The 12,908-nt window shown below is 45.8% G+C and overlaps 1 protein-coding gene across 11 annotated transcripts in view; it reads right to left on the reverse strand.

The window, feature by feature from the left end:
* Window positions 1–638: 638 nt before the first annotated feature.
* Window positions 639–12,908, reverse strand: part of ADAMTS13 (ADAM metallopeptidase with thrombospondin type 1 motif 13) — a 36,548-nt gene continuing 24,278 nt past the window's right edge. For 5 of the 11 annotated variants that reach the window (XM_077922780.1, XM_028715202.2, XM_077922781.1 and 2 more), the window contains 12 exons: window positions 12,703–12,882; window positions 11,930–12,119; window positions 10,492–10,609; window positions 9,346–9,475; window positions 8,895–9,074; window positions 8,522–8,704; window positions 7,607–7,811; window positions 6,066–6,402; window positions 5,242–5,388; window positions 4,142–4,318; window positions 2,733–2,935; window positions 639–1,320 (listed from right to left, as the gene is read on the reverse strand). In XM_077922780.1, the coding sequence (XP_077778906.1) occupies window positions 1,168–1,320; window positions 2,733–2,935; window positions 4,142–4,318; window positions 5,242–5,388; window positions 6,066–6,402; window positions 7,607–7,811; window positions 8,522–8,704; window positions 8,895–9,074; window positions 9,346–9,475; window positions 10,492–10,609; window positions 11,930–12,119; window positions 12,703–12,882 (2,203 nt within the window). In that variant the 3' untranslated portion in view covers window positions 639–1,167. Of the gene's footprint in view, window positions 1,321–2,732; window positions 2,936–4,141; window positions 4,341–5,241; window positions 5,389–6,039; window positions 6,403–7,606; window positions 7,812–8,521; window positions 8,705–8,894; window positions 9,075–9,345; window positions 9,476–10,491; window positions 10,610–11,929; window positions 12,120–12,702; window positions 12,883–12,908 lie in introns of those variants that run through there. The other 6 variants (XM_028715203.2, XM_028715206.2, XR_013391455.1 and 3 more) reach the window with 6 other exon arrangements.

The raw sequence follows: 12,908 nt of genomic DNA on the forward strand, positions 1-12,908 counted from the left end.
TGTTTACTTGGTTTAGGGGGCAGCGCCCCCCCCCCGCTACACCCATGCCACCTCAGTTTTAAGAATATTTTTCAGACAGTCTCACTAATCCGCTTCCCAGGGACCACCAGACACACTTTGTTCAGAAGGAGTGTTGGGAGTAAAGCAACACTTGTAATAAGTTGCAGCATTATCAAACTATTTATTCCTTCACTCTGCTGTGTACACACAGAGACTCAAGGCTGTTGCCACTGCTAGTGTTGCTCGCTAATCCCTCCTACCGCCTGCCTGCCCCTCCACCCTCTCACAGCTCCTGTCTCTCTCCATCCCTGCATCCTTCAATTCTTACTGTTTAAAACCACAATTTTAAAACTTCCTTTCTCTTCTGCTCCCTTCCCCCACCCTGACCAGGCAAATCCAGAAGTGTGATGCAGCACTACAAATCCTCCGATGGGAGCTGTATGATGACAGCTTTTGATTTTTAAGTATATAGGAAAATATATACCAAACTCCAACACTATTTGCCTCACATTCAAGAGTTGGAAAACCTGCATTTGCAACTGTGTCTACACATCCTCCAGTGTGCCATGGCCAAGCCTGTATGTGTAGTGAGTGTAGATGCATAACACACACAACTGCAAACATATTTGAACACACTGCATTTTTCAATATACTGTATACACCTCATCTATAAATCACAGGCATTTGGAATAATAATTTCTAGGTAGAGGACAGCAGAGATTGGCCAACTCAGGCTTACATGATACAGTACACAGGTGCAGGGATTATTAATTTCAGGCTAATAACTTTTCAGGTTCACACCCATATAAAGACTTTATTGGCAGATCTCCAAGAGGTATGTGTATGTTGACTTTAGCACATGAGAGGAGCAGGACTAACCCTGCTCAAAAACAACAGCAGCAGCATTTGAAGGAAAAATAATTGAATCGGTGGAGATCCCCACCTGAGACAGTGGCAGAGCCAGGGTGAGTTCAGGCATGAGAAGCCCCTCCCTTCCACAGCAATGGGAACAGGTGCAAAAAAAGAGAAGGGCTCCTGCAACCTCTAAGAGTTTTTCAGTAGATATCACTTTTCATCCCTCTTACAAGACAAACTGTGTTTACTAACTCCCCCTGGCTATATAACCCTTGGATGAACAGTTGCCCTTGAAACAACTTGAGGCTGTGTTTATTTGGGCAAAGTTACCCAGTATTCTGCTTGGAAACCGACGCTGGCAAAGTCTTTGCTGAATTCAATTTCGGCCCTGCTCCCAACTGACTCCCAGTAGAATGGCTGGTTTCCATGGAAAACTGCGGTCTTCATGGCATTGACATCTCGGATCTGAAGAATGGAAGGTCAGGTCAGCCAAAGACCCAGAAACGTGACATCCACAACAGTTCAACTATACTTTGCAGTGCAGAGTTAAACCATGGAACTCACTCCCACAGTAGGCAGTGATGGCCATCAACTTGAGCAACATTAGAAGAGAAGTAGACAAATTTAATGGAAGAGGGGGCTATCAATGGCTACTAGCCATGTTGCCTATGCTCTAACTCCACAGTTGGAGGCAGCAATGCTTCTGAACATCATTTGCTGGAAACCACAGGAGGGGAGAGTGCTCTTGTGCTCGGGTTCTGTTTTCGGGTTTCCCACAGATACCTGGTTGGTCACTGTGAGAACAGGATGCTGGACTAGGTGGGCCATTGGCCTGATACAACAGGCTTTCTTTTATGTTCACAGTGCCTAAGGATTCCTTCATTTCTCCAGTTTTACTTTACGTTCATTTTGATTTGTGCTTATGATGGTATCAGGAGGGTTATACACGACCACACTTTTGCACCTGTAGATGTTTCGAGACGGACCTACTGCTCCATTTCCAGTCAGCACATGTCCCATAAAATTCCTGCTGAAATCATGTAACTTTTCACACCACAAACGTTCTGGTTTATTTATTTATTTTGTCCTACATTTGTTGCATTGGTGGTGGGTTTATCCTGGACTGTTCACACATTCTTCTGCTTTATTGGTTGTTCTGCAATGCTTCCCCAAAATGGAACCACACTATTACTACCTGGAAGGGTAACTCTTCTGCTACAGGGCAACAAATGTGGGATAAAAAATAAACCAGAACATTTGTGGTGTGGAAAGTTACATGATTTCAGGGAAAAAACCAACAACAACCCAAACCTAGTATGGATTCTGGAGGGGTCCCAAGAGTGGCTCTTCCACCATAAATGTCCAGGGTAGAAGCAGCATTTTAATGGAAAAGGAGCAGAGATGGGGGGAGAAAGAAAAAGCAGAAGACAACAACAAAATCTGATTGCATGTTAGAAAATAGCCTCCTGTACAAAGGTAACATTTGCACTCATTGCTCCACACACTTTTGCCTCTGGCTCTGCTCACCATGGGTAAATGGCTCCCAGAAAGTTGTCCAGGAAGGAATGCAACCAATAGGTCAGTGGCGGACTTTCGTAATATGTCGCCCTGAGTGAGAACAAAATCTGGCTTGCCCTTCCCACCTCCCATATTTTTTATTTTCACAATAATTCCTTTTGGTACAGTGGATCTTCTCAGTAGGTACCCATATGAATATAGGTTGTTGTTGTTGTTGGTTTGCACCCCCATGGCTTAGCGCCCTGTGCGGAAGGAACCACCCACACCGCTGTAAATTGAGTGCTGATCAGGTTCCCCACCCTTGCGTCTGATTAATGTTTTGCTTTTATTCTCCTAGTGTGTGACACCTGGACCCTTACTCTGTGCAGTTTTCTCACCGAGATGTAACTGGAGTGTGTTTGGTTGGAGTCAGCTGTTGGGTCCACATATGCAGCGTGAATGGCAATGCGATGCCTTGGAGCCACGTCAACAAATGTCCTGCAAGCCCCTTGTTGTTCCCAGCCTGCCAAAGGCATAGGGGTCACTATTCTCCCACTGGGACCGAACAACTGCACGTCGCAATCTGTGGTTAAGGAAATGGATGCAGAAGAGAGCAATGAGTCCAGGAGTTTGTGGTAGAGTTTTACTTGTGCTTTAAAACTTTAAAAATGTTTTTGAAAGAGAATGCCTAGCTGCCCTGGAAAAATGAAAGCAATCCAGGAACTCTCCTAGACCAGGGGTCAGCAGACTTTTTCAGCAGGGGGCCAGTCCACAGTCCCTCAGACCTTGTGGGGGGCCGGACTATATTTTTTTGTGGGGAAATAAATGAACGACTTCCTATGCCCCACAAATAACCCAGAGATGCATTTTAAATAAAAGCACACATTCTACTCATGTAAAAACACCAGGCAGGCCCCACAAATAACCCAGAGATGCATTTTAAATAAAGGGACACATTCTACTCATGTAAAAACACACTGATTCCTGGACTGTCTGCGGGCCAGATTTAGAAGGCGATTGGACCAGATCCAGCCCCCAGGCCTTAGTTTGCCTACCCATATCCTAGACTATCCCTTCCCAAATGCCTCACTCTGTGAAAGGACCCGCTTTCCCTTCCTCAGAGCAAGGCAGAGACAAAGTAGCAGTGAAAACAGACTGTAGTTGCATTACAAGAACAAAACATTAAAAGCAAGGGAAGTGGTACGCTCCCATGGGTGAGTGCACTGCCCAGTGGTGCGCCCGACCCCTAACACAAGTGCCTGGCCAGGGTGGCCCGTGCACCAACCTATTTTTACACTCTGAAAAAGACACCAGAGGATCCAGCCACAGACCTCATGTCTCTCATGGAAACCTAAGCCCTTCTTAAAAAGGTAAAGGGATCCCTGACCATTAGATCCAGTCGTGACCGACTCTGGGGTTGCAGCGCTCATCTTGCTTTATTGGCCGAGGGAGTCAGTGTTTGTCCACAGACAGCTTCCGGGTCATGTGGCCAGCATTACTAAGCCGCTTCTGGCGAACCAGAGCAGCACACGGAAACGCCGTTTACCTTCCCGCCGGAGCGGTACCTATTTATCTATTTGCACTTTGACGTGCTTTCAAACTGCTAGGTTGGCAGGAGCTGGGACCAAGCAATGGGAGCTCACCCCGTCACGCGGGGATTCGAACCGCTGGCCTTCTGATCAGCAAGCCCTAGGCTCTGTGGTTTAACCCACAGCACCACCCTTAAGCCCTTCTTAGATCTCCCTTTTTCACTTCCAGTGGAGCCAGCTCAGTATGCAACCCAACCTACCTTGATGGTATTTCTTAGCTGCCACTTTGCTGCTGTACCAAAGGGAAACTCCATTCCCAGGACCCAGGCGGCGCTGTCTCACCACCAGTGTGTTGGTCCTGGTGTTTATGGTGGAATGCACCAGCTTCTTACAGCCTGTCCGCCACATCATCCGTGTAGAAAACAACATCACGTCACCTGGAGCAAAAGACAAGGGATGCTGGGGAACATGTCAGACTGATCATCCACAACCATTTTATAAAAAAATGAGATTGTCTGCTGATAGTAGGGAAGGGCAATTAATTCTGTCCATTTTGGTACCTCTCAGTTCCTAATTTTTCCAGTTTTGTGTTCACTGCATTTCTGCATCAGTGTGTAATTTTTAAAAAGGTCCTCATGAACATTTAGCTGCTATTTCTTATAATCTGCTATTTTATCTTTATATGCACATGCTTGTTTGTACTCTTAATTGTAAAAATATTTATAAACCACTATTCATTTTTTAAAAACTGCTATACGTGAAATAATACAATAGGAACCTGGTATAAAGTTAACATCAGAATCAGCTAACTATTCTAGAAATATGTTTTCTTAATCGTCTGTATAAGTCTGACAGAATAGAAAATTTTCCAGCAAGTGCTGAAGCACAAGGTGCCTGCTGAATCTCTATTGGCAGAATATTCCACAATTTTGCTTAATACATGTATATTTTGGCACAGCACCTTTCCCTAATGAAATCCATTTTTGTATGCTATTTTCACTAATATATATATTTATTTATATGTGCACTTCACCCAAAAGCATGTTTCCCTGCACACATTACTTGAGGCTGGAGAACTGCAAAACAGATTTTGAAGGAGGGCTGTGCTTTGGGTCATGCATTGTTTCAGAAAAGGTGAATTATGATAGGTTTGTCTTTCAATGCAAAAATTCAGTTGGATTTCTCTCCCCTCCTGAGCTGTCGGGGACATACATAACTATGCAGGCAGCTGTAATCTCAATTCAGGCCACAGAATAGTGTGGAGAAGCTATTTCAGCCTAGCATCTCCTGGTTGAGTTAAGATTTGAACTGGTGGCTTCCCAGGTCTCATGTCCTCCAATGCTATGAACCAAACACTCACCTGCACTGCAGTTCAGGGAGCTCTCCAGCACTTGGACCCTTAGGACCTCTCCTAAGGGGCGGCCAATGGCAACAATGCAGTCGCTGGCTTGCACACCAGTCATGTTGATGAACCCAGTGGAATTTAGGAACAGCTGCCCACAGGGACCTGCAAAGGAAGAAAGGCAGCAATGCTTCTGAATGCCGTTCCCATTAGTGTATCTGATCAGCAATTGTGAGAAGAGGACTAGCTGGGCCCTTGGACTGATCAGGTAGGCTCTTCTTATGTTCTTAAGAGGGCATAGCTCAGTACCAGAGAACCAGCTTCTCTTACGTTGAAGCCATTATGTCATGCCCTGCAACAGCCATTTTATGAATTTATTATTGTTAAATTATTACCTGCCTTTCTCCTGCAGGTCCCAAGGTGGGTTACAACAATTTGGAATTTATTACTAAGAACACTTAGCAATGATAGGTACACTGTGGGTCCAAAACCACACACAACTCAGGTGTCAACAGCCAGGGTAAAAAAGTACATCTGTACAGCTTTCTCTGGAAGCTGTATAGATCAGAAGCCAGATGGACCTCTGTGGAGAGGGAATTCCAAAACTTAGGGGCTGCCACAGAGAATGCTCTCTTCCAGGCCATCACCACCCCTGAACTTTTGAAGGCTTTTCTGATATTAACACCCAAGAGAGTCTGTAGGGAAAGAGGTGGTCTCTCAAATATGCCCCACCAATCGCACTTCCTCACAAATGTACTTCCTGGCCTAAAAGGGGTTGGCAGCCCCTGTTAAAAGGCGAAATCTAGTGATAATCACACGTAAGTAAATACAAGCTGCGCAACTGTACTCATCAGCGTCCCACAGTATATCCTCAAATCGTTTCATGGAAGGAGCTAGTCCATCAGGCTGTGGAAGGTCCAAAGCTCTATGGTGTGGCTTTTCAGGGCCAATGGTCACTGCAGCCATCAGTTGCTCTGTAGGAGGCGGCAAAGTCCTGAGATCTGTCCTGGAGACCGGACCTGCTGTGGCCTGTTCAAGGCAGGGAGCGACGGAGCAACTTCGCAGCATCACAGGCTTAGGGGAGTGCATGCAAAAGGTGGGGTTCACCCATGCCCCAGTTTCGGGATTGATGCAGAAATCCTGTCGTGTCTGAATACCATTCCCACAAGAGGCAGAACACTGGAGGGAGAAACCCAGAAGCTATTTTTAAATGCACAGTAAGTATTCACAGGTGAGAGGAGCCCTGGAATAATATGGGCAGGAAACACTTTTATACATCACTCCCAACTTTCCCATCATTGGTTTATGACACTTCTATGCTGCCTTTTCCTCAGAGACCACAAGGCAGTACAGATGGCTTTCCCTGTTTTGTGTGAGAAGGGTGGGCTGGGAAAGAATGACTCCCACAAGGGTGGCATTTGGGATTTGAAGCTAGGCTGATCTAGCTCTAGTCGAAGAGTCTAACCCAGGGCTCCCCACAACCAGTTTGGGCTGGAGGTCACATCTGGAAATCTAAGAAAACTGTGGTGGGCACCACAAAATGCCCATTTCACAGAAGAAAAGCTGGTGATACTGAATCTCCCTCTCTAAACAGGCAAAACACTTAACCACTTTCCCAAAAAACAAAGACTAACAAAAAAGCAGGCAATGCCCACAGAACAAGTCCTCACAGTAAAAAATAATAACGAGAGGGGCAGGGGGCCTTGGCAAATGCCAAGGGGGGTTCTTGAGAGCAACCCAGCTCTGTCCTAATTCCAACACATCTCTGAATGCCTGAACCAGGGGTGGGGAACCATTTTTAGCCTGAGATAATAATAATAATAATAATAATAATAATAATAATAATAATAATAATAATAATTTATTATTTATACCCCGCCCATCTGGCTGAGTTTCCCCAGCCACTCTGGGCGGCTCCCAATCAGTGTTAAAAACAGTACAGCGTTACATATTAAAAACTTCCCTGAACAGGGCTGCCTTAAGATGTCTTCTGAATATCAGGTAATTATTTATCTCTTTGACATCTGATGGGAGGGCGTTCCACAGGGCAGGCGCCACTACCGAGAAGGCCCTCTGTCTGGTTCCCTGTAGCCACATTCCCTTCTAGGCAGCCTTCTGAAGGCCACATTCCATGTTGGGGCCAGAGGCATAAGTAGGAGAAGCAATGGATGGAAATTTTGCAGACTCACCCCACCCTGTCTCCATCTTCCATCCAAGCAAGAGGCATTATCAGACTTCAGGGACACATTCTAGCCAGGCAAAAGCACTTGAGATGTGAAGCAAGGCCAATGGGGTGTGTGGCCTGGGAAGAGTTTTGCTGGCCAGATAGAGAGGCCAGGTGACCCCAATGCTTTAGTTCCCCACCCCTGACTGAAAGGTTTACCTGTGTCCATTTGGTGACCCTCCATTCATAAGGGCAGACCCGGATCACACAAGGCACACTGAAGGGGGGCTTCTCTGCTTCTCGGCACTGGCTCTTAGCCAGCTCAATCTCTTGTCCCCCAGAAAGCTGCATGCAAGTCACCAACTGGGTGGCTACCCCAAGTCCACAGGAGGAGGAACACAGACCCATTCTAGTCACTTTCCACCTTCTCAGAGAGAGAGAAGAGAGTTGATCAGTGAGTCAAGTGAACACACACAACTGCCCTCCGCACCATCCCCAGATTTTAACAGGGCCTTCCTATCATTCCACTTTGCACAAAACATTTGGGAATATCAGATTATCTATATCTATCTATACTGCTCTTCATAAATACAGCCCAGAGCAATTTACACACCACATTCAAATTCAATCTAAAACATCTAATCTAAGAAAATTATATGTAGCATTTTACATATAATTTGTTTATGTGTATAATTTGTTTATCTGTTTATGTGTAAAGAGCTGTTGCATGTTTTGGAGCCCTTGACATTTTGTTGTTGTTGTTCTAGTGTCTTCGTCTCAGTCTGAACCATTTGAATATAATTTATGCACAACTAGCAGCCTCGTAGCTGGCATGCCTTGGGAATTCTAAGAAACAAAAGAAAATCATTGAAGATTTGAAAGGTTCAGTCCACCATCTTAATTCAAAATTGCTTTCAACTGTATTCCAATATAGACAAAAACTTGCTCCTTCACCTCAGGAACCATCATGCTAAATTTGGTTGCAATATTCAAATGCACACTGAAAAAACAACTTTCCTAGATATATAGTACAGATAGATAAGCAGTCTATAAATTGGCTAAATAATAACAAAATAATATTTGTGGTGATGAGGAAAAGACTCCAGTTAAATGAATCCACAACTAATGAATGACCTTGGGGGACATGGTTCCAGGTTGCACACTTCCTGCTCTTCAGGGCGAGGCAAACTCTCACAGACCGCGTCTGGTAGAATCTCTTCCTCCGCCTTCTCCCCCATTGCTCGTGCACAGTACAGGACCTTGCGCATCACGCCTCTACCACAACTGGTGCTACACGTGCCCATTTTGTAGGACCACCTGGCAGGTGGAAACAACAGAACCCAGTTGTTGAATCAAAAGCACCCGGGGGCCAACATGTGACTCCCACCCTCAGTTCCACCCACTGTTAACAGGCCAATCCCAGACCTGGCTCTAGAGATTGTGAATTCATCATAAAAGACAAAGAAGGCTCTCCTTGGCCACTGCCCTCAAAACGATTGGCACTTACCTGGCTGGGCATGGCTCCATAGCACATTCTCTGCTGCTAGCTGGCCTGTGTATCCGGCTACATTTCGAGTGAGGAAGAGTCCGGGTTGTGTTCTTGTCTCGCCGGACGCAGCGGACCGAGAGGGGTATCTTTCCTTCACCACAGGTTACAGGGCATGGAGAGAGTTCCTTCACTTCCCAGCTGGAGAGAGCGCAGGAAAGGAGGAGACAGACACAAATCAACTTATTCCATCAACTTCCTTGGGCTTGTGACAAAACCACGGATCCAGTCACCGGTGGCAAGCAGGAATAATCTCCAGGTGACCATCAGGCAAGGAATCGTTTGTAAACGCATGAGTGGATTCTTTTTTCTTTCTTCCGGGCTGCGAATGTGCCTCAAGGGCCTGTGAAAGGAATACAAGGCTAGATCTACAAGATTTATTCATACTTATGCTCATGCTATGCACTTTTACCTTGCTGGACATGGCGTGGGGTTACACAGTTCCAGCTGACTCGCTGGCTTTGGTGCCTGGTTACAACGTTCCTCCTCTGCTTCCTCTCTGGTGTCAAAGACCAGGCAGACATAGCTCAGCCACATCAAGCCTGGAAAGAGAAGTGGCCAGAATGGATTATGTAAAACTCCTTTGTTTCCCGCCAGGAGCCCACTTGATGAGATCCAATTTCTTTTAATTCCTTCTTGCAGGGACACTGGATCTTCCCTCTTTTCAGCTCTCAGCCTGGCAGCAGCCATTCCATCTGGCTGTGAAGCCAGAAGCACAGAAGGGAAGCAGTGCTATTCCATTGGCTCTGCTGAAAGACCAATTGATTTTAGTTCTCTCTCAACTGTCACCTAGTAGCCACCATCCAGTCAGGCTGCAGAAGAGAATAGCTATCAACGTTTCCCTTTTTTTAAGGGAAATTCCCTTTTCCTGAATAGGATTCCTCGCAAGAAAAGGGAAAGGTTGACAGCTATGCAGAGGAGTGGGAAAGAAACAAGAAGCAGGGCTACTCCACCAGTCATCTTTGGCTCCCATACAACTAGTAGTGATCATTCCATTGGACTGCAGCAGAAAAAGAGAATAAAGAGAATAAAGAGAATAACAGAGCTATTCTACTGGCTCTACTAAGACATCAGTTGCATTTGGCTTCGTCTCAACTCTCAGCTGGGCAGCAGCCATCCCATCAGGCTGCAGCAGAGTGAGGGTTGGGACTACATCAGCTCTGCTGAGAGACCAATTCCATTGGGCTTCTCCAGCCTTCAACTGCCATCTAGCCATGGCCTTTGCATTCCATCAGGCATTCCATCTAACATTAAGAACCAGTCCCTGAGCTTGCTTTTTCCTCTTCCCTCCTCATCCCTATTTTCTTTCATGTCACATCACTCAGGATAGACAGTTAGCCTATGGACAGGGATTGTCTTGCTTTATTGATCATATGTAAGCCACTCTGGGAGCTGTTTTGGTTGAAGAGCAGAATGAAAATGCTTTGAAGTCAAACAAACAATTAGTGTAGGATAAGAGTGTTGTCAAGACAAAGCTCCCTTCTGGAAAATGATAATACACAAAATAGTCTTTGATGAGCTCATTAATGCACAAGAAGCACCTAGGAAACCACCTTACCTCCCCCGCAGGTGACAGGGCATGCTCCAGCCAAAGGGCTCCAGACATACACTGAGCGATTTCCAGTCTTATGAGGCCAAAACGGGACCAAGAGCTCTGAGCGGGGCATGTCTTCCTGCTGCAGAAGAGCACAATATCTCATGGCAGGGAAACAAGTTAGGATGTGGAATGTAACATATCTGTCAAGGCTCCCCTTTAGGGAACCCAGGGGACTCCAGTTTTGGCACAGGGATCTTCTCAGCAGCTTCATCGTACTACAGCTCCCAGGCTAATGAAGTATGTAGCGCTGATGCGTCCAGTTTGAGGATGCATCTATGCTACATACTTGACCAGGGGTCAGCAAACGTTTTCAGCAGGGGGCCAGTCCCTCAGACCTTGTGGGGGGCCAGACTATTTTTTTGGGGGGTGGGGAATGAACGAATTCCTATTACCCAAAAATAACCCAGAGATGCATTTGAAATAAAAGGACACATTCTACTCATGTTAAACACACCAATTCCCGGACCATCCGTGGGCCGGATTTAGAAGGCAACTGGGCCAGATCCAGCCCCCAGGCCTTAGTTTGCCTACCTATGTACTTGACCAACTTATTTTAATAGGCTACATTGTCAACACGGTCTCCTCCAGAAAACCATTTCATGTCACAAATATGCTGGGGTTTCTGTCAGTTGCAAAGCTATATTACTCAAGAGTCGATGGAGAGAAAAGCTGAATAAGTGTATCAGACATGGCTTGAGCTGTTAGCATACAGTGGCTACATTCAACTGCAATTGTATCTCCCCCAATATTTCTATTTTCTCTTAAATAATAATAATAATAATAATAATAATAATAATAATAATAATAATAATAATAATTTATTATTTATACCCCGCCCATCTGGCTGAGTTTCCCCAGCCACTCTGGGCGGCTCCCAATCAGTGTTAAAACAGTACAGCGTTACATATTAAAAACTTCCCTGAACAGGGCTGCCTTAAGATGTCTTCTGAATATCAGGTAATTATTTATCTCTTTGACATCTAATGGGAGGGCGTTCCACAGGGCGGGCGCCACTACCGAGAAGGCCCTCTGTCTGGTTCCCTGTAGCCTCACTTCTCGCAATGAGGGAACCGCCAGAAGGCCCTCGGCGCTGGATCTCAGTGTCCGGGCTGAATGATGGGGGTGGAGACGCTCCTTCAGGTATACAGGATTTTGTATGTTCTTTCCACTATTATATGCATTTTTATACACACTTTAATACATGCATATTTTGGTATACGTGGAGAACTGCATTGTCAAACTCGGAGAAGTGCAAATTTTGAACCATGGCTGTGTTTTAGTTTGTATATTGTTTTGAAATGGCAAATTAGGTAGATTTCTCTTCAGACACAAACTAAACTGGGCTTTCCCTGCAACCCTAATTAGACTGACCTTTAGTCTCCTCCTATGCTCTACGTACCGTGTTCCATCCCAAAGGGCAGATGTTCACCATGCAAGACACAAAGGCCAGGGGCTTCTCATCCGCTAGGCACAGGCTGGCATCCACGGTACTTTCCACCCCATCCCAGAGTTGAACGCAAGTCAAATTCACTGGGGCAACCCCCAAGCCACAAATCGCAGAGCACTGGCCTGGCTCTGATTCCTTCCACCTGGATAGGAAGTAACAGCCATTACAGAATGGCCTTGGCCACTTCTGGATTTCTCTGCAACAGATTCTGTATTCACTGTGGGTTCGTGGGTGGAGAGATGGATAAGCTTTCCAAATCTTTCATGGAATATAATGCTATTAATGGCTTCTAACCACAATGGTTCTGTTTTCCCTTCATTTTCTGAGGCAGTCTGCCTCTGCAAGAGGGGAGAGTTGCTGTTGCACTCAGGTCCTGCTTGTGGACTTGCCATTGGAGGAATCAGGTTGGCCACTATAAAAACAGGGTGCTGGACTAAATTTTTTGGTCTGACCAACAGCCAGGCTCTTCCTATGTTCTCCTTGGATTAACTTAGAAATGATCAAAGTTTCCCTGGTGTAGTTGGGCGAGATCAGAAAAAACCCTCAATGTAATTTTGTGAACCAATGAAAAGACTCATGGTTCCAGGTGTATGTGTGTGCCACCACCCATCTTCACCAATCACTGCACACTTCTGCAGTTCTTCCTTGCTCTTCTGAAGAATCACAGGAGGCCAAGACATTGGACAACCCATTGTCCCTTATGGGTGACTTATATGTTTACTTACCTTGGAAGACACATCTCAGTGTTGCAGGACTCGACAGCTGATGGTTTGAGAGCATCCACACATTCTGAATCAGGCAGGGTCACATTCAATCCTCTTTCTTCCTTTGCACAGTAAACCAGTCGCTCCATCACACCACCGCCACAGGGGGCGCTGCAGGGCCCAAAGTACTCTGCTACCCATCTTGGAGAAAACAGGAAGGGCCTGTC

The sequence above is a fragment of the Podarcis muralis genome, chromosome Z (assembly GCF_964188315.1).
Source record: "Podarcis muralis chromosome Z, rPodMur119.hap1.1, whole genome shotgun sequence".
NCBI classification, from domain to species: Eukaryota; Metazoa; Chordata; class Lepidosauria; order Squamata; family Lacertidae; genus Podarcis; species Podarcis muralis.